Source organism: Plasmodium brasilianum, chromosome 11 (assembly GCF_023973825.1).
Source record: "Plasmodium brasilianum strain Bolivian I chromosome 11, whole genome shotgun sequence".
Lineage (NCBI taxonomy): Eukaryota > Apicomplexa > Aconoidasida > Haemosporida > Plasmodiidae > Plasmodium > Plasmodium brasilianum.
In genome coordinates, this window is record NC_090124.1 from 2,165,132 (window position 1) to 2,190,541 (window position 25,410).

Sequence of the window (25,410 nt, forward strand, 5' to 3'; positions counted from 1 at the left end):
GAAATAAAACATAAATATAAGGGGACACACACATATATACGTTAAGCACATATATGTACATATATACATATAAATGGAATAACATATAGCACCCAACAGATAATAATTTTAGCTGTATATAAAAGCATAGCACAATTTTTTTTACCTCGAATAAATTATATACGTGTATATAATAGATTATATATTATACATATATGTTATGCTAAGTTTTACATGTACCCTTTTTTTCTTTTTTTAACGTATAATCTTATACCAATATATATATTACATGTACATATTAAAGTATATTATACGTACGTGTATATACATATACGTATACATATACATACACATATATATATATATATATATATATATATATATATATATATATATATATTAATATATATACGTATTACATTTCAACAAAACACTAGGTTGCCATTCTCCACTTTGTTAAAACATTTTATAATATTTTTTTTATAATTTTTTCATATAAATATAAATGAACGTTTTGTTGCTCTATAAATTTAAAAATTTTTACTCTTTTATCTTCACTGTGTTTGTTATTATACATAATCGTACTTATATTAACATATATGGACGTATATGCATATAAGTACATATAAGTATATATATACGTATAAGTTATATATGTACGTATAAGTATATATGCACAACTTAATGCTATTTCACTGTTAGTTTTATTTACTAATACATCACTTGAGTTTTTTGAATGTATAAGATGTCAAAAAAAATAGGGAAAAAAAAAAAAGAAGTAATTAGTTTATTATTACATGATATATATTTAAAAAAAAAAAAAATTTTACTTTAAAAATTACTACGTATATACTGATGTACGAAGTGGAAGGAAAAAAAAAGGAAAAGGGAAAAAGTAAAAGGAAAAACGAAAAATGAAAAAAGGAAGAAAAAAGAAGGTAAAATGAAAGGAGGAAAATGAAAAAGGAAATAGGAAGAAAGAAAAAGGAAAAATGAAGAAAAAAGATGGAAAAAGGAAGAAGGATGAATGAAGAAGTAAAAAAGGAAGATGGAAAAATGAAGAATGAATAAGGAAAAAGGAAAAACGAAGATGGAAAAATGAAGAATGAAGAAGGAAAAAGGAAAAACGAAGAAGGATGAATGAAGAAGGAAAAAAGGAAGATGGAAAAATGAAGGAAAAATGGAGGAAAAATAAAGGAAAAAAAAATTAAAATAAAATGAAACAAAACAAAATGAAACAAAACAAAATGAAACAAAACAAAATGAAACAAAACAAAACAAATTAAAATAAAATAAAAATAAAACAAAATAATTTAAAATAAACTACATTAAAATGAAAATCGAAATGAGATAAATTATAAATAAGTTTAACTAAGTTGCCTTAAATTACAATATGATTTACAAGGAACGCTTATGCATTAACTTTAAATATAATACAGTAGTAACATTATATTAAAATTAATATTTAAGTATATAAATATGTACCAATGGGTATATATGTATTATTAAATACATATACATATATATACAAATATATATACACGTTTTCATGTTTATATGAGCATTTACAATACGTACCATATATGTGGAGTGTTATATATATATATATATATATATATATATATATATAGGGGGGGGTAAGCATTAATTGCTTTTAAATAAATTTATTTTTTTTTAATTTATTATATTTCTGATTTTTAAATAAAAAAAAAAAAAAAATTTACTGCGCAAAAAAAAAAAAAAATAATAATTTTTTATAAAAAATTATATTATCTATTGTGTATATTTGTATACCGTATAACTTTAACGCCTTGTACATTGTATATATAAATAAATGTAAATGTATATATACAAATGTATATTTATGTATATATGTATGTAGTGATATATATATATATGTACATAAATATTATAACACCATACATTTATGCTTAAGCGCACGTATAACATTGTACATACATCCTTTCAAATCCTTCCATCTCACTTTTTGCCCTACGTGTTGAAAATTAAATGAAGACTTGTTATTACATATTATCATATACTATATATTTTTTTATAAATATATATTATATTATTATTTTTAAGGTATAATACGGATTTATGTTATATTATTAAAATCGTAAGATGAATGTGTTACATTAACCACATGTATTATATCATTCAGGCACATGCATATTTTTCCAAAAGTTTATTATTAAAATATGCATAAATTAATCTCAGTATATAATAAGTAATAATGCTTTTTTCGTAATGTTGTATATATATATATATATATATATTTATATGTATACATATATATGTATGTGTATATATACAGTGTGAGTATAATTTATCCCTAAATAACAATAACTGAAAACGGGAGAAAGTGTTATGTACTAATAAAGGCGCTTGAACTTCACCTTGCACATACGTGTATACATATATATAAATATATATATATATATATATATATATATGCATGTATTTGCATGTATATGCATACATTTGTATACATCCATATGGTGCCTAAGTGTTGCGGTCCGCACTTATTATATACGTATTTTATATTTTTTATTAGTAGTTTAGAATGCAGTAAAAAAATAATATAATAATGTTAAGCAATATAGTTTGGCTACGATGTACACGTATGCACTTTTTAAATTTACCTAAAAAATATAACGTGAAAATGATATATAATTCTCAGCCTACGGCCTTTTATTTTATATACATACATATACATATATATATATGCATATTGCTTAATTTGAGTATATCTTTTTGTTTATACATATGATTGTGTTTAAATACGTGTAGATATGTATGTACATATACGATCGTTATGAATCCTATTTTATTAACTATTGTTTTTATATAAATACTTACAAGTTAAGCATTCTAAGGGGTATACCTTACATAACATGCTCTTTTTGAATAGTTTTCCTCTTTGTTTTAGAAAATAAAAAAGTAATAAATTAACATTCACATTTTTACAAATTTTTCATTATTTCTGAACAAACTTTTCACACAATAAAATATTATGACCATGTAAGGTAATAAAAAAAATTAGTATCAAGATATAAGGTTTATATATGTGCTTATGATACATATACATTAAAGTTAGGTATTAAGTATATTACGAACATATTAGGAAATGAAAATATAATTGAATGATTTAGGCATATATTCAAATGTTGACTTACAATTTTGTGGTAATATACCCTATTTTTTTTTTTTTTTTTTTTTTAAAACAAAAACATTAAAATATATTAGAGAATTTTTCAATAATACCATACACAACTGTAAAAGTGAAGTGGTAGTGAATTTATGCCCTCCGATGCCCCTTCCTTTTCATATTTTACTTTTACCATATCTTTTATATATTATTGCCATGCTGTTACATTATACCATCTTAATGTTGTACTACCATATGGAAATACCGCTATATTTGTACCTTTTTTTTTTTTTTTTATACACGATTAAGGGTATTCAAAATGGATAATGACGTTATATGTGTCTAAACGATTATCCGTTAGTGTGATACTTATTAAGTTCAATTCTTTAGAAGGAAGCACAATTTTTTGACGAATACATGCATAGGTAGATATATATACTTAAATATAAACCTATACGCATATATGGGCGCTTCTGATCATGTGCTGGTTTAATACGGATAAAGGTGGAGAGTAAAAAAAAAAAAAAAAAAAAAAAATATTTTCATTTTGCTCTCTTTTTTTTAGCAATATTCATTTTAAACAAAAAATTATAAAAGACAACTCTATTTTTGTTGTGTATACCTTTGCGTACATACATACATACGTAAATGTCTGAACACATATATTTAATGTGTATAAATTATTAATACAAAACTTTAGAAAGCGAAGCAAAACAAAGCAAAAGCACACATTAATAAATTTCTTTAGGAAAAACCTAGTGCATATATAAATAAGGCATCCTCAGAACGATGCAAATGTAGGGCCTTACATTTATTCTAACAGTAATGGTAATACTCTTCGTTACTTTAGCTAAGTACACTTCAACTACTTTCCATACATGTTGGGTATTAAGCCCTTTTCACATTACTCTTTTGTTCTTTCAAACGAGTTATTAATGCTTCTAGAGAACTAAACTTTTTTTCTGACAGGAAAATTATGGTAAAACAATAACAAATAAGAAAACAGGAAAAAGTTTAAAGTTTCATACGCGCAAAACGAACAATCAAATTTGATGCGGTGCCTTGGATCAAGTGCGTTCGAGGGTACGTGAATATATGCGCATATATATATGTACACACGAGTGTATACCCATAAACGAATGTATACATACACATAAGTAAATATACATAAATGCACACTTGCTTAAAAAATGAGCTACTAGTAAGTAAAAATTTAACTGTGTATGCTTTATAAAAAGACGTCGGATAAATGCGTATAACAAATAATTTCCGTGCGTTTATTAAAATTGTAATGTATATGTATAATAGATGCATATTGTTATACTTCCTTTTTTTTGGATGTTCTAATAACCTATGCTTGTGTACAACTGCTGCACGTTCATTCTTAGGTGTTCATATTCTGCTATTTTTCCAATTACTGAGAAATAGTGTTACATTGCGTTGATTTGTATTATGTTATGCTATATTATATTATGTTATATCATAAGTTTTCTTTTTTTTTTTTTTTTTTTTTTTCGATAAAATGATATGTAATAATATGTCTTTACTTTCATGAATAAGAAATATTACTGTATTTTTTTTTATTTTCCTCATTTAGGCTATTTATAAATTCTCGCTCTTCTTTCATTTTTTCATTTAGTTCCGTTCTATGAAAAAAAAAAAAAAAAAAAAAAAAATGTATTTATATGTCTTATTTAACCTTTAAGTAGTAATCATAATGGCTTTTTTTTTTTTTTTTTTTTTTATCTTTGTGTTAGTGTGTGTTATATTTTGCTTAGTTCAAGTCGGTATATACCCATGTGCTTTACTTGTATTTTTTATAGACAGGAAATATTTTGAAAAGGCGGTATTATAACCTTGCATATGATCAAGTTTTCCTATAAGAAATAGGTTTTTGAGCATTTTCCTTTTTTGTTCATTCTCATCATTTACAAAAATGTAAATAGGCATGTTTTCATTTTTTTTATTTATGGTATTGTACATCATACGAATTTCATTAGATTTTGTCTTTATTTTATTTATTATTTTTTTCGTATCATTGTTTGTTTTTTCGGCTATATTTTGCTCCAAAATGAATGTATTATCTTTCTGTTCAAGTGAAACCAAGCAGAGGGCATAACTAGTAGGATACAATAACAGCATAAAAAGAGAAAGGAAAAGGTAAAGTGAAAGACTTTTCATATTGGAAAAAAAAAGCATGTATATAAACAAAGCTTGAAGTTGTGCAGGCAGATTAAACAATTTATGTAGAAATGTGTTAGGAAAGATTGGAAGAAAAAACAAAAATAGTGAAGGATGTTTATTTTTTTTTTGCTTTTTTTTTTTTTTTCCCCCTCTTCAATTCCTTGCCCGTGAAAAGCAATTCATACACATATGAACAAATTCGTGTGTATACCATTTTTTTTTTTTTTTTTTTTTTTCCTTTAAATGTACGCAATGTCATTACTGCTCCTTTTATTTTTTTTTTTTTTTTTCTTTTTGGAAGAAAAAAGAAGTCTGTATTATGCACAGGTATAGAAAAAACAAAAAAAAAAGGAGAAAAATCATTTAAACAATTTTTGCAGTATATTACACTATTTAGCTGAATTGTGAGAAAATGAATTTAAAAGAATATAATTATCAACAGAGAAGGAAGAGAAAACAAAAAAAAAAATTTTTTTTTTGATTTGTTCGCTCGTCATGTTGTGAGCACATTTTGGCGCGTCGCTATATATTTCCATATTTATATATTTATATATTTATTTATGTAATATATATTTATTAGGCATTTATTTTATAGTTGGTTACTTCTCATTCATTTTGTATAGGACAATTTCCTTTTTTTTTTTTTTCTTTTTTTTTTCCGTCCTTTTTGCTCGTTCTATGTGCTATAACTCACGCCCCTAAGTCATGCTTCTTATTTTACTCTGTTACAAGAATGGATCCAAGATCCACCAAATAAACCTTATTATTAAGTTTATTTCTTATCTTAACAAATGGAACAGAATGCACACCTAGCATTATAGCTAATAATTTGACTGAAACAGATTTGCGTTGATAAGGTTTGATAACTCCTACATCAATTATGGAATTAAAAGAAATGAGGGAGGACTGGGTACTGCTATATATTACATTGTTGTTAGATACATTATTGTCATCTTGAATTTCAATTGTTAAGTCTATATCTTCATGATGATTATTGTAAAAGGAAAAGATAGCTACTAATATTGAGGAATAATTTATTTCTTTTACAAAAGAAACCTCTAAATTAAATAGGTTCTCTGCAGGCATTTCTACTTCCATACAATACTGAGACCATATATAATTATCAGAAGTATTATTAATACACCATTTAAAAGACAAGGATATAATAGTTTTGTCGTTATTAAAAAGAAAGGTTAAAACTTCCTTATTGTTCTTAAATCTTTCTATAACATATGAATGACTTAATTTGCTAAGATTATCTTCGAAGCTGTTCTTTTTGTTGTTATTACTTACATTATTAGTTATACTGCTCCTAATATTATTATATTTACTACTCCTCATATTATTATGTTTACTGATTCTCATATTATTATGGATACTACCCCTTATGTTGTTACTTGTGCCGTTCATAATATTATTATTGCCGCTATTATTGCCACTATTATTGCCGCTATTACTGCCGCTATTATTACCTATGTTAATGCCGCTGTTATTTCCGCTATTATTGCTGTTATCAGTGTCTAACGAACTCCTTTTCCTCCTCGGTTCCTTCATTTTTGCACTATTTAAGGAAAGAACTTGTACAAAGTTTACAACTGGAAAATAAAATGAATACATGTCTTCGGGGTTTAACGAAAATGGGAAAATAGTACTATCGATGTTGATTGATCTCGAAAATAATTCAAATATTTCAATTTTATTTTTTTCTGTTACATTCTCCATTTCTATATATAAAAAATGGTCGATTATTTTACACCTTATATCTAAAGGCTTAATAACTACTATAGATTTTGTTAGTATCAATTTTTTATAACTCCTTTTACTATTATTTATGTTATACATAATATACTCATCATATTTGTTTAACGATTTACATATACTATGTAAATTAACATTCAAAGGGAAATTTCGTTCACTATCCTTGTAATTATTTTTGTCGTATATATTGAGGAAGAAATTATTCTCTTCGTCATCATCATCATCGTCATCGTCATCATTGTTATAATAAGCTCCTCCACTATTATTTTTATTTTTATTATTACTATTATTTTTATTTTTTTTTTTTTCATATAACGCGTTAGATGTAAAGGTGGATGACCACTGAACATTATTTAGTAGAAGAGATGGATAATCAAAAATGTTTCTTAAATCGTTTGCACTCTTTTCATTAAGGAAATTTACACTCTTTGTTTTTTCTGTTTTATTATCTTCATAATATAACTGTATTTTTAAATTTAGTTTTTTGTTTATGTATTTTTGAGAAATCGACAGAGGTAGTTCGATAACGTATATTAACCCCTCGATTTCGTAACATGCACTACTAGAGAAGAACTTCCTTTCTATTTCTTCGCTTAAGCTCTCGTTATCATCAATGTTAACAAGGATTAAGCGAGACTCTGCAGCAATGATTTTCGCTTCGTTATCCTTCGAACCTGTGTCTTTCTCTTCGTTGTATTTTATGTCATTGCTGATCACTTCATTGAGCTTTACATTTCCACTTTTCCTTTTGGTATCATTCCCCTTTTCGTGATCTGTATGTATATAATGTTGTTCTCTTTTGAAATTTTTCCATTTACCATCGTTATGATTTACCCCTTTTGTGTAATTACAAGCTGTTTCATCATAGTCATTCTCTTGCAACCTTTTGTTTGGGTAATCTGTCTCAGCAGTACAAACCCCATCTCTATTGTTCCTCCTCACTAACATCTTTTTGTAAATCGTTTTAAAATCATTCTCAAAATAATTTTCTTGTAATAAATCAAAGTTATGTGCTAGGGTTGATGTTTCAACATTGTTTTCATTAATAAGAACAATGTCAATATTAATGCGATAATTTTTATTTTTTTCAATCCAGTTTTTTACGTTTCTCTTATTGCATACCTTCTCATTCTTTTTAATTATTATTCCAACGTAGAGAAGCTCACCCAAGAGTTCTTTTGATATGATATCATCATTTTCGTTAAGGAATTCTTCACAAAAAAACTGAAAGGCATCTTCTGCGTTTTTATGGCGGTTACTGTTCGTTAGAATTAGCTTTACTTCAGACTCATTGAAGTGCATCATTTTCCCTTTCTCTGTTTACAATTATATATGTGTACATAAACACACATGTGCATGTGCAGAACGTGAGTTCCCTCTTGAGTTTTCGTTTCCGTTTGCGTTTTTCCTTTTACATGTTATTCACCACGCAGTTAAACGTAAGTAATCACTTCGTAACAACTGACTTACCACGAGAATTGTTTTGTATATATTCAAAAAGGGATGTACCTTTTTTTTTTTTTTTTTTTTTTATCAGTAAAATAGGGAATATCGTGCTGCCTTAATTTTGAGGTAGTAAAAAGTTCATTCCACATTTTACAAAAATTTCTCCTGTTTTGTTTATTCCTTTTCCACTTTTTTCGCCTCATCTATATTTTTCTTTTTCTTCAGAATTGATTATTTTTTTTTTTTACAATTTTCTTTCGACTTAATTCTAACACATCACTAGGCCAATATATTTTTTATGGCCTTCTTGCATTTCATACTTTTTCGAGTTTTTTAACTTCGTACTTTTTCATATTTATTTATTTTGTACCTTTTACTTTTAGCATTTTTTTGTTTGATACTTTTTCGAGTTTTTTCATTTCATACCTTTTAGCATTTTTTTGTTTGATACTTTTTCTCCTTTTTTCATTTCAAACTTTTTCGCGCTATTAACTCTGCAGTCATGCAATTATCATGTACGAGCAAGGAAAATTATGAACAGTTAATATTTTTTTAATTTAAAAGAGAAAAAAAAAAATGAAAAAAAAAAAAAAATCTGTGCACACACTTATATCAAGCAGTTTCCTTGAAATGTAACAACAAATATAAATTATGAAAAAAATTTAAAGAATATAGGAACAATAAAAAAGAAAAATCGTTCCTTTTTAAGTGAAAAAGAAAACTGTGATAACTTTGAACTCAATTTAAGATTTTTCTCTTGGGACCCAACTGCTTTTTCATAACAATTAAAGGAGTTTTTCTTGAGACATAAGGCTTTAACTAAAAAGAAAACAACAAAAATGGGAGAGAACAAATTGGTAAATATTTTGCGAAATTCCTAAATTGTACACTGCGAAATTGTAAATTTAAAATAGTTCATTGTGAACATGTGCACTTTATGGGCTCTCATTCACGCATACATTATACGTAGATATAAATGTGTACATGTATATTACTTTGAGGCGTTGTGTAAAAAATTTATTATTATATGCAATCTGTTAATTTTATTTCAGCTCTAATTTTCGTTCTATTTAAGCATCCTTTATATCTTTTGATTGTAATTTTTATTACGTTTATTTTTATATTTTATTTCATTATTTTTATATTTTATTTCATTATTTTTATATTCTATTTCATTATTTTTATATTCTATTTCATTATTTTTATATTCTATTTCATTATTTTTATATTCTATTTCATTATTTTTATATTCTACTTCATTATTTTTATATTCTATTTCATTATTTTTATATATTATTATTTATTATTATAATTTTTTTTTTCTTACGTTGCAATCACTCAAGTCTGGAACGCGAAAATTCGGCACCAGCATTTTGTTAATTATAAAGAAACCTAATGGAAAAAATAAAAAAATGCATTATATATGGATGTAGCTGAAAGCACACATGTAGTATGCATACAAGGGGTATGGCAAAGATTGTTATTTTTGTGCACGATTTTGTAATGTTCTTTCCCCCACCGTGGATTAATTTGTTGGAGGAAAAGTGGCAATGTAAGAACATCGAACATGTGTGTACACACGTTACCCCCATATATAGTATACATATAGATACATACATACATATATAGTTATGCGACCATAATTCTACGTTATTTTCTTTTTAAAACAACCTTTTTTCGTATGTCTTCCTAAACCTATAGCTCCAAATCCTTTCTTAAAACCAACAGGCGCATATTTCGCAATGAGGGGCCCCTTACCTTTGCTGGGCCCCATTTTAGCTAACTTGAAAATATTTAGTTTTATCATTTCAAAAAAAGAGAATATAAATTAAAAAGAGAGGTGCAAAATTATGAAGCTTAATGCAGCTCCCTTTTAATACTATTATATACATACAACATCAGGCCTTCAGTCAACTTAGATACTGCTTATCAGAAAGATTAATGTAATCTCAATAAATGCGAAGATAGTAATTTTACGTTATGTTTATGCAATAAAGAATATGTTACCCACTGTCAAAGTTGCTGGGCCTAATAGTGTTAAACATATTTCACAATGACGTTATAATCTCAAATATTTAAAATTTGAGGTTTGAATTTAAAATTCATTCCTACAAATATGTAGTAAATTTCTTTATTTTCTTTTTTTTTTTTATATAGGCATACAATGCCTTTTTTGCGATGCAAGCTTATAAATAGTGAGCATTTAAAAAAAAAAAAGAACATGAATGAGAAAAATTGCACTGAATGTATGCTAAGCTCATATGATTATGGAAATATATTTGCATATGAAACATCTTATTAAGTAAAATGAAAAAAAAAAAAAAAAAAAAAAAAAAAATATAAAACAAATAAAAGATATAAAAATGTAAAAATATAAAAAATACTGTAAACAATTTATAACAAATAACCGTTAGAAACCACTTAAGGAAAGCAGCACGAACATCATAATAAAAACGTGCAATAAATGAACTAGTACCTTATTTTGCTTTATATATTTTGTACTATATATAGGTAAAGAATTCGTTGAATTTAGCTCGTTTGATATACTTTCATTGACACTTGAGTTAATTAATAAGGGTCATTATTGCGATTTTGAGAATTTCAAAGAGAAAAAATATTTAGAAAAAAAAAAAAAAAAAAGAACACACGCACACACACATACCTTATGTTTTGTAAGTTTCATCGTATCGAATGAAAATAAATCATGATATGGATGTTATGCCTTCTGTTATTACAAAATAAGGCCAATTATAAGTTTTTTTGTTTAAATGTTAAAATTTGTTCGAAAAAAATTATTATTATTTTTAAAAACCCAGTAAAGGTTTAACTTGTTTCAAATAAAGCAAATCAAATAAAAACAAATTTAGTATTGTTTGTCAAACGTTAAAATTTAGATAGATATATCGCTGTTCATAATATGTGAGTGCTAAAATGTACAACACTGAAAAGTGAACAAATTAGGTAAAACGCTATTCGTGAAGTTACACTATAAACTCTATATTTTTTCATTTTTCGCTTAACACTGAATAACACTGAAGACATTAATAGATTATTATAGAAATAATTATACGGTTAATTCATTAGTTATTTAAATGGTTAAATGAATGCATAGATGATTAAGCAAATACATCCTCTTAGGCCTTCACAAATTAAAGGTCTCCCAGGAAGTAAAAAAAAGATAACTGGAGAAGATGCACGCGTACATACATATATATATATATATATATATATATATATGTGTGTGTGTGTGCATAAATCTATATATGTGTTCATTCTTTAATATCCCACTTGTAAACTGCGTTTAGATTATAGCTCTATGATATATTCCCTGTGAATAATGCCGTCTTTTTTTTTTTCAGCGTTAGTATATACATATTCATAATGGTAATAATGCAAATTAGGGAAATTTAAAAAATTCAAAGGAATATTATTTTATAGATATATTTGCATCATATGAGACATTTTATTTTTGTACATATACATTTTTAACTCACAAACGTTAGCACATACATGAGTATGTATTGTTTACTTTTTTGTATTTCTTTTTTTTTTTTTTTTCTAGAGAGGAATAGAAATACAACTCTTTTATTTACCCATGGTATGAGTAGGTATATACTTACCATTTTTGATGAAAAGAATTTGCCTTTTCATTTTTTTTTTTTTAAATTATTTTTGTAAGTATAATTAGCATTTTATATATATATATATATATGTATGTGCTTAAATAGTATTTAATGAATAGGAAAAAGTAATAAACAGTTCAATGTTAGTGTATATAATTTATTTTTTCGGTATTTTTAATGCAATAAGTGTGCAGAAAGAAAAAAAAATATATTTCAAAAATGTAAAATTTTGTAAATATGATGTGTGCAAAAAAAAAAAAAAAAAAAAAAAAAAAAAACCAATACAGTATTTTAGATATAATATATATATATACGTATATACAGAACTGTACATATATATAATTTGTATATAAGAAAACATGTAAATAATAATTACATATACATACACATTGTAAACATATATATACTTACACGCACATTACATCCATATGTGAATATTTATAGTATGATAGGCTTTACGTATATATGTGGAAAATTTAATGGACAGGTGAATATTATTTTCTGAGATTTAGTTGTATATTTAACGGAATGTATCCTTTACATTTTTTTTGCTTCAACGCACGTATCTTTGATTTTTTATTTATTTTTATTTTTTTTCTTTAGTTCACTTTAGTTCATTTTTAGCTTTTTCAAGTATTTTCCCTGCATGCATATTTAATTAATTATAAATACACTTATGCAATAATTTATTTTTTTTTTCGTTTCTACTTTGTCGTCTTTATATTGATCTTTAATCGGGATTTTTATCTTTATCTTTTTTTTTTTTTCTGTTTTCATTCGTTATTTATTAGTATTTTATTCGTTATATATCCGTTATTTATTCGTTTTTTATTCGTTTTTTAATCATTTTTTAATCATTTTTTAATCGTTTTTTAATCGTTTTTTAATCGTTTTTTAACGTTTTTTAATCGTTATTTATGTATTCATTTTTTTTTTTTTTTTTTTTTTTTTTTTTGCGTTTTTTTCAATTTTTTTTTTTTGTTTTGTTTTGTTCTGTTAAAATCTCCTGAAATTACGTTTGTCCTTATACGCGAGGAGCGAGAAATTTCTTTTAACGTTTTTGTTTGCTTCATGATTTATTTCTAATGATATTTTTTATTTTTATTATTTGTTTTTATCAATGTTTTTTTTATATTTTTTGTTTCAATAAAGCATATGTCTTACAACCAAAAAAAAAAAAAAAAAGAAAAAAAAGAATAGTAAGAGAAAATATTTCTTTTCACGTGTTACTCATTGTTCATTGTTTATTGAACTTATTTGTCTAGATTATTCCTTGCTTAAAGTATTTGTCTTTTTGCTAATTTATTTTGATTTTTTAGTTTCCTTTATCTTTGTTAGTTTATTTTGTTTTTCTAGTTTGGTTTGTTTTGAGAATTTACTTTTTTTTTTTTTTATCTAGTTTATTACAGTTTTCTTTGTAATTTTTTTTAAATACTTTGTCATCTTTTGTTAGTTTTTGTTTTTGTTTTTGTCTTTGATTTGTTCTTTACGTTTTTTATGTTTTTGTTATTCTGTTTAGTTTTTTTTCTTTAGTTTTTTTCGTTTTGTTTTTCTCCATTTGTTTTCCTCTATTTGTTTTTCACCTTTTTTTTTCCCCTTTTTTTTTCCCCTTTTTTGTTCCCCTTTTTTGTTCCCCTTTTTTTTTCCCCTTTTTTTTTTTCCTTTTTGTCTTTACTTTTATTTCTCAGTGTATTAGTTCGTTTTGACTTAACTACTTTCCCCTTTTGATAACTCTAATATTCTAAGTATGAATTACTTAATTAGACAAACACTTCATGCTCCATTTTTGTGTACGTTAAAATATAAGGAGTATATATACATATTGCTTGTGTGTGTGATACATGAGTGCTTGTCATATCATAAGACAAGCGCATTTGCATGTAATACGCGTGAATAAACAAGCATGTACATAGGTACATATGTATACGTTTATATATGTACCTTCTGAGTAATTTGTGTACTATTCGTATTTTATTTTTCATTTGTTATATTTAACTTGTTTTTTAATTCTAAAGCATATCAAATTTTAGAAGTGATATATCCTCTGTTTTGTCGTAATAAGGTTGTAAGTATGATTTTCAATTTACAACTTTATTTTTTTGCATTGCGATGTTTTTGTTTTACGATATATATACAGGTGTCTTTGTATGTATGTACATATGCATGCATTTATACTTATATGATTTTTCGTTCTTTTTTTGTATTTTTTTTGGTATCTTTTTTGTAATATTTTTTTGTATGTATATTTTTAAGTTTTTCCATCATGTTTTATAAGACTAGTTCCATTATTTCCATTTATGAACAAACACATTTTATAAATATTTTGCAATAATAAATAATTTCAAGCCAAGAAGTGTACATATGTATTTGATACGACTATGTGTACGTTTTCTTCTTTTTTTTTCTATTCTATAGAAATAGTTATACTTCATATCATATTACAAAGGGGAATATTTCCGCGCATAAAATTAAGAAGTGTATATATATGATTACGCATATGTGTACGTGTATGTATACGCATATGTATACGTATATGCATACGTGTATGTGTACGTGTATGTGTACGTGTATGTATACATACATGTACATTACTGAATTTATTTTTTTTTTTTATTAAGTTATGTTTTTCCCAGAACAGTAGCTTTGTACGTTCTACTGCTACTACGCAGTTATATAACCATTGAGTTAACGCAATTTTATTCCGAAAGAACAAATATATAGAAGAGTTTTCAAAGATTTGAATTTTGATGAAGTTAATATTTGTAAGTTAATCTAATAAATCTCCTAACCTTTTTTTCTTTTGTTTCTTTTTTTGTTGTGTTTTTTTTGTTATTTTTTATTATTATTTATTTTTTTATTTTTTTTTTATGTTGTTTGTCTTTTTATTTTAGTTTGATTACTTATCTTAGTTTGATTATTTATCTTAGTTTGATTATTTATCTTAGTTTGATTACTTATCTTAGTTTGATTACTTATCTTAGTTTGATTACTTATCTTAGTTTGATTACTTATCTTAGTTTGATTACTTATCTTAGTTTGATTACTTATCTTAGTTTGATTACTTATCTTAGTTTGATTACTTATCTTAGTTTGATTACTTATCTTAGTTTGACTTCTTATCCTAGTTTGACTTCTTATCCTAGTTTGACTTCTCACCTTAGTTTGACTTCTTATCCTAGTTTGACTTCTCACCTTAGTTTGACTTCTTACCCTTGTTTGTCTTCTTACCCTTGTTTGTCTTCTTTACCATATTTGCTATTTTTTGCATATTTTTTTCTCCTCCCCCTTCGTATATCGTCCATTTGTGTTAATGGCATGTATGCTGCTCTTCATTTGTACAACACTGATACATTAGATGAGAAGAGTATGTAAACTTTTTTCGTTTTATCAAAACATTTTAGGTGGTAATAATAGTATAACTTACTAATGTAGTGAATTTCTATTATTTCTACGATTGTCTTTGTGTCATTTGTTTTAAAAGAATTGTGTTAATCTGCCTTTGTCAACATTTCCATATTTTCATTTCGTACATATATTTTTTCAATTTTTTTTGCATTTGTTTGTTCTTTTTCATCACAGTGGCAGTAGACACGCCCCTCTTTATATTTTTTTTAACGTTTGTTTATGTACTTAAGTCTACAGTTAGCCTTGTTAAAAATTCTCTGAATTTGTTTGTATTTTTTGTATAATTATTTTATGTGTGTGTGTACATGTAGTTCGTTATATGGGCACTGCCATACAATTAGTCATCTACTCCTTGATTGTTCATTTATTTATGCACATAAGCACAAGCTCAGTTGAAATTTTGATTTCACAAAACGTATAAACGAATGTACAGTTCATTTGGTGCATATATATGTGCATTTGCATGTATATGTGTGTTTGTGTGTATGTGCACATATACGTGTGCGCTGCTTGACCTAAGTGCTCCCCTTCAAGCATTCCGTGAAAGATAAATATAAATGCAAAATTACAACTTAGATAAAAGCTCTACTGAATTGACTGAATGTCCTGCACAAGAAGTAGAAGAAGTAGAAAAAGTAGAAAAAGTGTGTAAGGAAGAAAATATACAGTTTTCCTCGCTGCGTTATGAGAATGCTAACTGTTTGGAAAATGATTGTAGCAAAAAGGATGAGCAAGAGAAGGTGCAAACTGGGAAAATTGGACAAACTGAGAAAAATGCGCAAAATTCGCAAGATTGTAACTTCCTAACATCGGAGGTAGGAGAACATAACTCAATTTTGGAGGGACGAAATACAGAAAAAGAAGAAAACCCAAGTTACATACCTTCATGTGAAGAAGTAGCAAAAATAAACAAAGAACCCGTAATTCTAATTGACAAAACTGAAAGATGCTTAGTGGTCGAATGGTATGAAAATGATGTAAGAAGAGAACAGAGGATTTCATATAAAAAGTACGGAAATGATAAAGCTAAGTTAAGAGCAAAAGAATTAATCGAAAAACTAAAATCAGGAATAACATTTGAACAACTATACCCAGATAAAGGACCACCTGTAGTAAGGGTATATGAAAATATAGGAGCTTATCATGTATCCTTAATTAGAGATAGAATTGAAAGAGAATGGAGAGTTGAATGGATAGATAATGGTATTCCTATGAATGCTAGATGGTCATGTAAAAAAGTAGGTAATGATGAAGCTCAAAAAAGAGCAGAAGCTTTTGCCCAAAGTATGATTAAAGGTGTATTTAATCCTATATTATTACATAAAGCTACAGGGACAAGATTTTCAAGATTAGATAGAACTGTTGTTAAAATTAATGTGTATATGAAAAAAAATACTAAAAGAAGGAATAAAGTTAAAAATGCTATTAAAGGAGAGAAAAAGGATGTCATATTAAAAGAAAAAGGAATTAGACAAGGTCTAAGAAGAAACAGAATAAATAACAACATTATGAACACAGAAACAGTCACAGGCGCTATAGCAACTAGCAACAGAACTAATATTATAAACAACATCTCTAACTGTGTAAGTGATAATGGTATCATTGTTGGTGGAACGCAAATTGTTCATACACATGTGAGTAGTGCTTATGATGTGGAAAACATGTCAAACTTGTCAGGAGCGTGTAATAATATAAGTTTACTACAAAGTAATGAAAATTTTGTTTTAAATAATTATGATATAAATCTGAACCATGATCATATATTAGGCAAGAAGAAAAATTATTCTGCTAGATGTAAAAGCACGAAAACTTGGAAAAATAAAAATATATATCGAGGATGTAAAATGGTTATGAACAAAAGAGAAATTTGCAAAGCTGATAGTAGTGATATGATTAATGCAACTGGGGAAGTAAGTAATTTAAAGGAAGATATGCACATCTACCATCCATTTACCCTTGCCAATAATCAACTTTCAAATGATGCTGCTAAGTGTTGTAGTTCATCTGTACCATTAAGTGAGAATAAAAGCATTTTGAATAATAAAAATGTGCATGTAGAATCTACGATACATAATAATGGTGGTTATTATATGCCTAGTACAAGCTTTGAAAATTTCTTTGTAAATAATAGTTTAGAAGGCAATGATTACTCTGCTGAGTACTCTTATTCAACTAAAGGGAATAACCCATCTGAGTATGTGAGGTATACGAGGGACCAAAATATGGATCACATCGTCGATTCGAACATGCATAGTAATATACAGGATTTTCATTACATGGGAGAGGAAAATTTTGGAGGTGATTATACAAATTCGAATGAGTTTGTAAAAAACATCCTGAACAATGTAGGTAACAATTGCAATGCCATGAACAGTGCAGGTAACAATTGCAATGATATGAACAGTGCAGGTAACAATTGCAATGATATGAACAGTGCAGGTGACAATTGCAATGACATGAACAGTGCAGGTAACAATCGCAATGACCTAAACAATATCAATAGTTCTAATTTTAAAAGTAAAAATTATTATCCCTTCAATAATACCAATCCTTATTTAATTAATCACAACAACAGTGTTGGTTCTGTATCCAATTCGAACTACTTACAGAATAATTTTAGTTATAATAATATCGAAATGAACAATAATAATGGTGAAATACAGAAGAAAAAAAGAGTGTATAAAGAGAAGGGTTGCACCTTGAGGAAATATAAGAAAAATATTATGGAGGATAATAATTTGACTCCTTTAAATGTTCCTAAGAAAGGTGGAAGGAAAAAAGAATATAAATATGAAAAAAAATTAACTTGTTTAAATAGCAAAGTACAGGATAAGGATACAAAGAGGGAAAGAGGTGCTAATCGAATTTACAAAAATAATGATTCGATAGATGACGGACATATGTTTAATTATTCTATGTATTGTAAAGTTAATTTAAGAAAAAATAAAAGAGGACTTCAAAAAGAGGTGGGGTATACAATTCTGAGGTACAAAGCAGATCAGTGCGTGAAAAACTATGAACGAAAAAAACACAATTGCGTTACGAATGATCTTTTGACTTCAAAAATGATTAATGTAGAAAGAATAGATATGGATCAGACAGTCCAAAACTATCAGGAGGAACAAAATGGAGGCGTAACTAATGGATATAACGAAGGGACTTACAAGCAGGGGAAAGATGTAGATAAATACACAAAACAGTACCCGGAGCAATGCATGGAACAATACGCGGATCAGTTGAACAGTCGAAAGAGAGAAGAGAAACATTGCAAGTTAAATAAACTTAGCGAAAAAGTATATTCTTTAGATGCAGTAAATAATAAATGTAATCCCGTTTTCAACCATATAAATGGAACTAGGGCATCTTACAGCATGTTTGATTCTTGTGTGGATAAAATGGGTGCCATGTATACTGCCTGTAACCCATGCACAATGAACGATGTGAACAATGCTCATATGTTGGTGCACTCTAATTGCGCTAATTTGTCGAGCAACAACAGGGGTGCGAATATTAGTAACGGTAGTATCATTAACGACATTGGCATTAATGGTAGTGGTATTGGCATTGATGGTGCTTCATACTGTAAGAACAAGGAGGGAAGTAATACATACAACAATGAAAATGAAAGGAATGAGCGTCTAATGAATCTGAGGAGCACGAGGAGTAGAAATAAAGCAGCCAAGAGTGACAATACGAATGTTATTACTAATAGCATTACGAATGGCATTACGAATGGCAGTGTGAACGACAATGTAAATAATCAGTACAAACAGGAGAATAATAGTACTAATTTAATGCAAAACAGCATGGTCGAATTTGTTGAAAACCCCAGGGGATATAGAGTACCTTATCAATATCGTTCCCAAAATTATTATGAATATTTTGAAGTACCATTAAATTCAAATAAATGTTTTGAAATGGAACAAAGGTATTATGCAAATTTGTTCTCTTTACATATATTGGCAGTAGGATGGAATGTTAATAAAAATGATAAGATTGAAAATTACATGCATGCATTATCTGATCCGTCTTTTCAAAACATACCTATGAAAAACTCTTTTTGTAATTCTGTAAATAGTCCCCCTTTTGATATATCTTTGTACAATGATAAAGTAAATTGCAATTTAGTAGATGGAAAAGAAGGAGTTAACCCTAATGTATTGGAGAATAATTCTCCCTATTTTTCCAGCAATTGTAAAAATGTGTTCAATAATTATAGTAATAGTAATGATAGTAATAGTAACGATAGTAATAGTAATGATAGTAATAGTAATGATAGTAATAGTAATAATTGTGCTAGTAGTAACAATAGTGCGAATGGTAGTAATAATAATAATAATTATTATTATTATTATAATTATAATAATGGTGGTAATTACTGCTTTAATATCAACAGTGGGGATCATACCCTAGTTAATGCTAGTGAATCTATGTACAACTGTACCAATGCACTAAACCCAGTGGACGGTACAGCTAATTTTAAGGATGCCCCTTTTCTGATGGATGCAATTGAGCTAAATACTGTAAGTAGTGTAAACCATGCAAATGAGATGAACAACGGCAACGATGTAAATGACGTACACAATTTGAAAAAGATCAACGACGTGAACGAAATGAATGACTTAAAGGATATGAACTACTACAATGATGTTACCCCTTTTGGCGATAGGAAAAATTCTTGCAATGTAAGCAACCTGATGGAGAGTTCGAACGATATAAGCAATGTTAACGGTGTTAATAGTTTGAATAATGTAAATACGATGGAAAATGAAAATAATATAAACCATTTAAGCAGAGCACAAGATTTGAATTGTGTGAATGGCATGAATCGAACAGATCAAACGACAAATGTAAACGAATCAGTCAGCATGAATGATTGGAACAGCATGGACAATATGAGCGGTATAAACGGTATGAGCGACATTAACAGTATATACTCTATGAGCAATATTAATAATTTTACATTCATGAACAATGTCAATAATAATAGGGGTGTAGGTAATGTAAATAGTTTAAACTTGGACAACATGAATAACATAAACAATTTGAAAAACGTAAATCACACGGAAGCTGTGAACAATATGCACGATCAGAATGATATGACTACGTTAAGTGGTGCGTATCATTTAAATCGGTTAGGTGAGTTGAATAATGAACCAGATGGGAATTATCGTATTAGCAATTACCACGATGTAGACATTGCCAATGATAAAAGTAATACGAATAATATGAACAGTATGAACAGTATGAACAGTGGGACGAATCTAAGGAATTTTGGCTATATGAATAGCGTGAGCAATTTGGGGTGCATAAATGATATTTCAAATGATGACAATGTTTTTAAAGATTTAGAAAATTCAAAGAAGGTGAACGAAGTTAACATATTGCATTTGGGAGGTGTTGATTTTAGTCATATGAATAATTACCATAATTCTTTAAATCCTATAGAAATAAATAATAAAAAGAATGTAAATACAGCTATTGATGATAATAATTGTACACAATTGACATATGATAACATAAACAGTTACGTAGACATGAACAGTCAAGTATGTTATCCGAGGAGTGAGGAAAGGAATAAATCAATGAGTTGTACGAAAAGCATAAACCTACCAGATAGGAGCAGCATGAACGCTATAAGCGGCTTGAACGGTGTGAACGATATGAATAAAATGAACGATATGAATAAAATGAACGATATGAATAAAATGAACGATATGAACGATATGAATAAAATGAACGATATGAACGATATGAATAATATGAACGATATGAACGATATGAATAATATGAACGATATGAACGATATGTACGATATGAACGATATGAATAATATGAACGATATGAACGATATGAATAATATGAACGATATGAACGATATGTACGATATGAACGATATGAATAATATGAACGATATGAGCGCTAACTTGGACTATAATAAAAGTGTGGGTGTATATCATCGTCCCATGAATAATGGAGGCAGTATGATGTACTTAGACAATTCGGGCATGACCTCCTATGGTGATATGTTTGCGTTAAATGATGACTACAGTTTGATAGGCCAAGTAAATAGCGATATAAAAGAAAATAGTGGAAATAATGAAAATGATCAAAATGATGAACGTGAACAAGATAGTCAGAATATATATGAGGTAACAACATGTACTGACAGAATGGACAATTATTACCATGGTAATAACAAAAATTGTACTATTTCTTTTAATAATATTGGTGGGAAGGAATATTACTCAAGTATTCCTTACGAGTTAAGAGATATTAAGAAATTAGATTATGATAATGATGATGGTGGTGGTGTCTTGTGTACTAGTTTAGAGAGTCCAAACGAAATAATAAACAATGATCGTAATGATTTGCTTATGATAAGTCGCGATAATGATTCCAATAATAACACAAATGAGTACATAATTAATAATGCCAGTTTAATTGCCCCGAATGACAAGCTGCTAATTGATAAGAGTGAATCGCTTTCAGCCATTACAAATATAAAATGTGGTGAAAACAAAAGTGTGTTTACCAACCGTTCCACTAATAATAATAATAATAATAATAATACTACTAATACTACTAATACTACTACTAATAATAATAATACTAATACTACTAATACTACTACTACTACTACTAATACTACTACTAATACTACTACTAATACTACTACTACTACTAATAATAATAATAATAATAAAGATGAAAATGAATTAAATGTAGAGGAATCATCGCCTTTATCGCTTCAGTCCGCTTTTACAATGAAGTATAGCACCCAAGCATATTCGAAGCGGAATGAAGCGGGTCAACATATAGGGATGGAATATATTTACTATAATGATTGTACTCGTGTAAATAGTGATGCAAACAGCGGTGTGCATAATGCTAACAACGATGCGAAGAACGATGAGAAGAACGATGAGAAGAACGATATAAACAACGCTAGTAGTAATAACAACAACAGAGATAACATTCGTAGTAACATTCGCGGCAATGAGAACTCCAACGAGCATGCCAGCTATAACTACAATGAAAATAGTTCAAGTAATAGTGCACATGAAAACAATGAGTGCAATATTTATAGTAAGCATGATATCGAATATAACAATATGATGAACAAGTTGGAAAACTATGATGAACTTGAGAGAGAAAACAATTCTTGTAATAACATAGTAAATAGACAAGCTCAATCTCAGTTTAATGATTCGTATTATAACTTAAGTATGTACAACAATGAGGGTAATTTACTGAACGAAAATTGTCTAGATGAAAATTTACTAGGTAAGAATGGTTTGCATAACTTTGGTAAAGGCTTGAATAAATATAACGACACGGTGATTTATAACAACTGCTTTAAAAAGACGTCCAACCCAGTCACAACAGCCATATGTCCATCAACGTCTAATATAAAAGATGTTAATAATTATGAATATTATTCCAGTAAGAAAATGATAGATAAATTAAGATCTACATCTAATTCTAGCACAATCAATACTGAGTATTTACCAAGTAACCTATTAAATTCAATAAGCATGAACAATGGGTATCCATCGAACAATGTAAACGAGCAAGCGGAAAAGTGAACGAATGTCTGAACGGGTGAGGGAAGAATATAAGAAAGGGAAAAAAGTAAGGAAAAAATGAAGAGAAAAATGAGGAAAAAAATGAAGAGAAAAATGAGGAAAAAAATGAGGAAAAAAATGAAGAGAAAAATGAAGAGAAAAATGAAGAGAAAAATGAAGAGAAAAATGAGGAAAAAAAGGACGAAACAAATGAGAGAATTTTTTTTTAAAAACGAAATAGACGCATATTTTAATGCAAGATATATGAGGATAATACACCAATTTAACATATAATACAATTATTTATAAGTGAAATATCGAAATGCCACTAATTCGTATCTTTGGGAATTTACAGTAGGATGTATTTTAGGATGCCCTACAGCGCGAATATTGGCACAGTGCAGAACTAACATATACATATATATATGACTAAAATGTGGTGTAATTTGTTGCAATATTTCTTTTTTTTTTTTTTTTTTTTTTTTGTAAACCCGTTCAAATTTTTTCCCCTTAACACCCTATTTTTTTTTTTTTTTGATGTTCTTTTTTAGTTCTACAATTTTTTGTAGAGAATTTTGTTATATACACCGTTTTGAAGCTAATGAAAAGGCGTATATGCAAATATATATGCACGTACATACATATGTATGTGTGCAATCATTATGTTCTATTTTAATTTTTTTTTTTTTTTTCCCCCACCTCACCATTTGCAATTTATGTATTTCCCAGTTATCCGGTAAATATCTCCTCTTTTTTTTCGTTTTTGCTTTTATTATAGCCCATTTGCCTTAACAGTTTTGTTATTTTGCATATTTTACACATTACTTGTGTTCGTCAATTTGAATTTGAATAAACAGTTTTTTTAATGTAAAAATTGCCATGGTCAAGGTTTTTTATTCAATTGAAAAAAAAAAAAAAAAAAAAAATTAAGTATACAAATTTGTATACGTGAAAAGGTGCAATTTAAAGAGAAAGAATTGTATCGTAGTTCGTATGCGCAAGTAAAGCAGAGTAGCAAAGAAGCAAAAGCGCGATATATATTTAGTTAATGGGTTCCCCATTTTTTCGTTAAACTTGGGGAGCTTGTGCTGTTTTATGTTTTAAAATAAAAAAATTTTTAAAAGTAGGCAAAATGAATCATGCAGTGAATTATACGCAACGTGCAATGTCTAGGAAAGAATAAAAGAATTTTAACTGTAGTAATTTATCTTTATATTTTTATTTTATTATTATTTTATTATTATTTTTATATTTTTTATTTTATTTTATTTTTTTTTTATTTTTGTATTTTTATTTTTTTTTTTTTCATTTTCACTTGAACTTCATCAATAATTTTAAATACATGTAAGCTTATTAACGAAAAGCATACTTAAAAGAACAAATAATAAAAGAAAAAGAATGTATTTCAAGGAAAAAAAAAGGTGTGTACTTTTACCGTATACCATTAAATTGCTTAATTATTGTTATGTATATTTCAAAACATATAAAGAAAACTTCGGCTTTCATTTTTTTATAAGTATATATATCATACATGAATGTACGTTTATATACATATGTATATATATATATATATATATATACACTTATGAATGGGCCCATATTCACTGTGTATGTAAGCAGATATAGGCGGTCATTCGTATGCATATATACGTATACATATATATATATATATATATATATTTATCGATATACGAACAGATAAATGAACATATATGTCTACATATTTACAAGCATATATATATATATATATGTATATATATATATATATATACATATATACACATTTATATATATAAGCATATACATACATGGACGCATGCTCTGGCAGCACTTCTGCTTAAGTGCACCATACGTTTTATACATATATGAAGAATAAAGGAAAAAAAAAAAATAAATAAAAAATAATCGCGGGATAGTTCAGTGTACAGTATTACACTATGTGTAAAAGAATTCATATAACTCACCTACTTTTGCGTGCATTCTCATTAGAAGAAAAGTAGAGATTCTTGGTAAATTAATGCAACGTTATGAACGGAATGCAAAAAAGAAAAGGAAAAAAAAAAAGACTACGGAAAAGAAAAAAAAAAAGGAATTAGAAAAGAATTAGAAAAGAATTAGAAAAGTATAAGAAAGGAGTAAGTAAAAGAATAAGAAATTAAGAAAAGAGTAAGTATAAGAATAAGAAATTAAGAAAAGAGTACGTAAAAGAATAAGAAAAGAAAAAGATAAAGCATAACTTATATCGGAAAATTCAAAAACAAAAAAAAAAAAAAAAAAAAAAATACCATTAAGAGGG

At 27.2% G+C, this 25,410-nt stretch overlaps 3 protein-coding genes across 3 annotated transcripts; 1 reads left to right on the forward strand and 2 right to left on the reverse strand.

Moving 5' to 3' along the window:
• Positions 1-4,018: 4,018 nt before the first annotated feature.
• MKS88_003921 (ribosomal protein L41) lies at positions 4,019-10,292 on the reverse strand (the record flags this gene model as incomplete). The annotated part of the gene is made up of 9 exons (XM_067217056.1): positions 4,019-4,092; positions 4,482-4,547; positions 4,700-4,776; positions 4,926-5,218; positions 6,044-8,388; positions 8,945-9,012; positions 9,250-9,337; positions 9,629-9,790; positions 10,214-10,292. 9 exons carry the CDS (start codon positions 10,290-10,292, stop codon positions 4,019-4,021), a joined length of 3,252 nt encoding a protein of 1,083 aa, XP_067072729.1.
• Positions 10,293-15,006: 4,714 nt separating this feature from the next.
• On the reverse strand, positions 15,007-15,610 carry MKS88_003922 (uncharacterized protein; the record flags this gene model as incomplete). Its single annotated transcript, XM_067217057.1, has 2 exons — positions 15,007-15,370; positions 15,594-15,610. 2 exons carry the CDS (start codon positions 15,608-15,610, stop codon positions 15,007-15,009), a joined length of 381 nt encoding a protein of 126 aa, XP_067072730.1.
• Positions 15,611-16,103: 493 nt separating this feature from the next.
• Positions 16,104-23,135, forward strand: MKS88_003923 (AP2 domain transcription factor; the record flags this gene model as incomplete). Its single annotated transcript, XM_067217058.1, has 1 exon — positions 16,104-23,135. The coding sequence occupies one exon, from the start codon at positions 16,104-16,106 to the stop codon at positions 23,133-23,135; it is 7,032 nt and encodes a 2,343-aa protein (XP_067072731.1).
• Between the last annotated feature and the right edge of the window lie 2,275 nt (positions 23,136-25,410).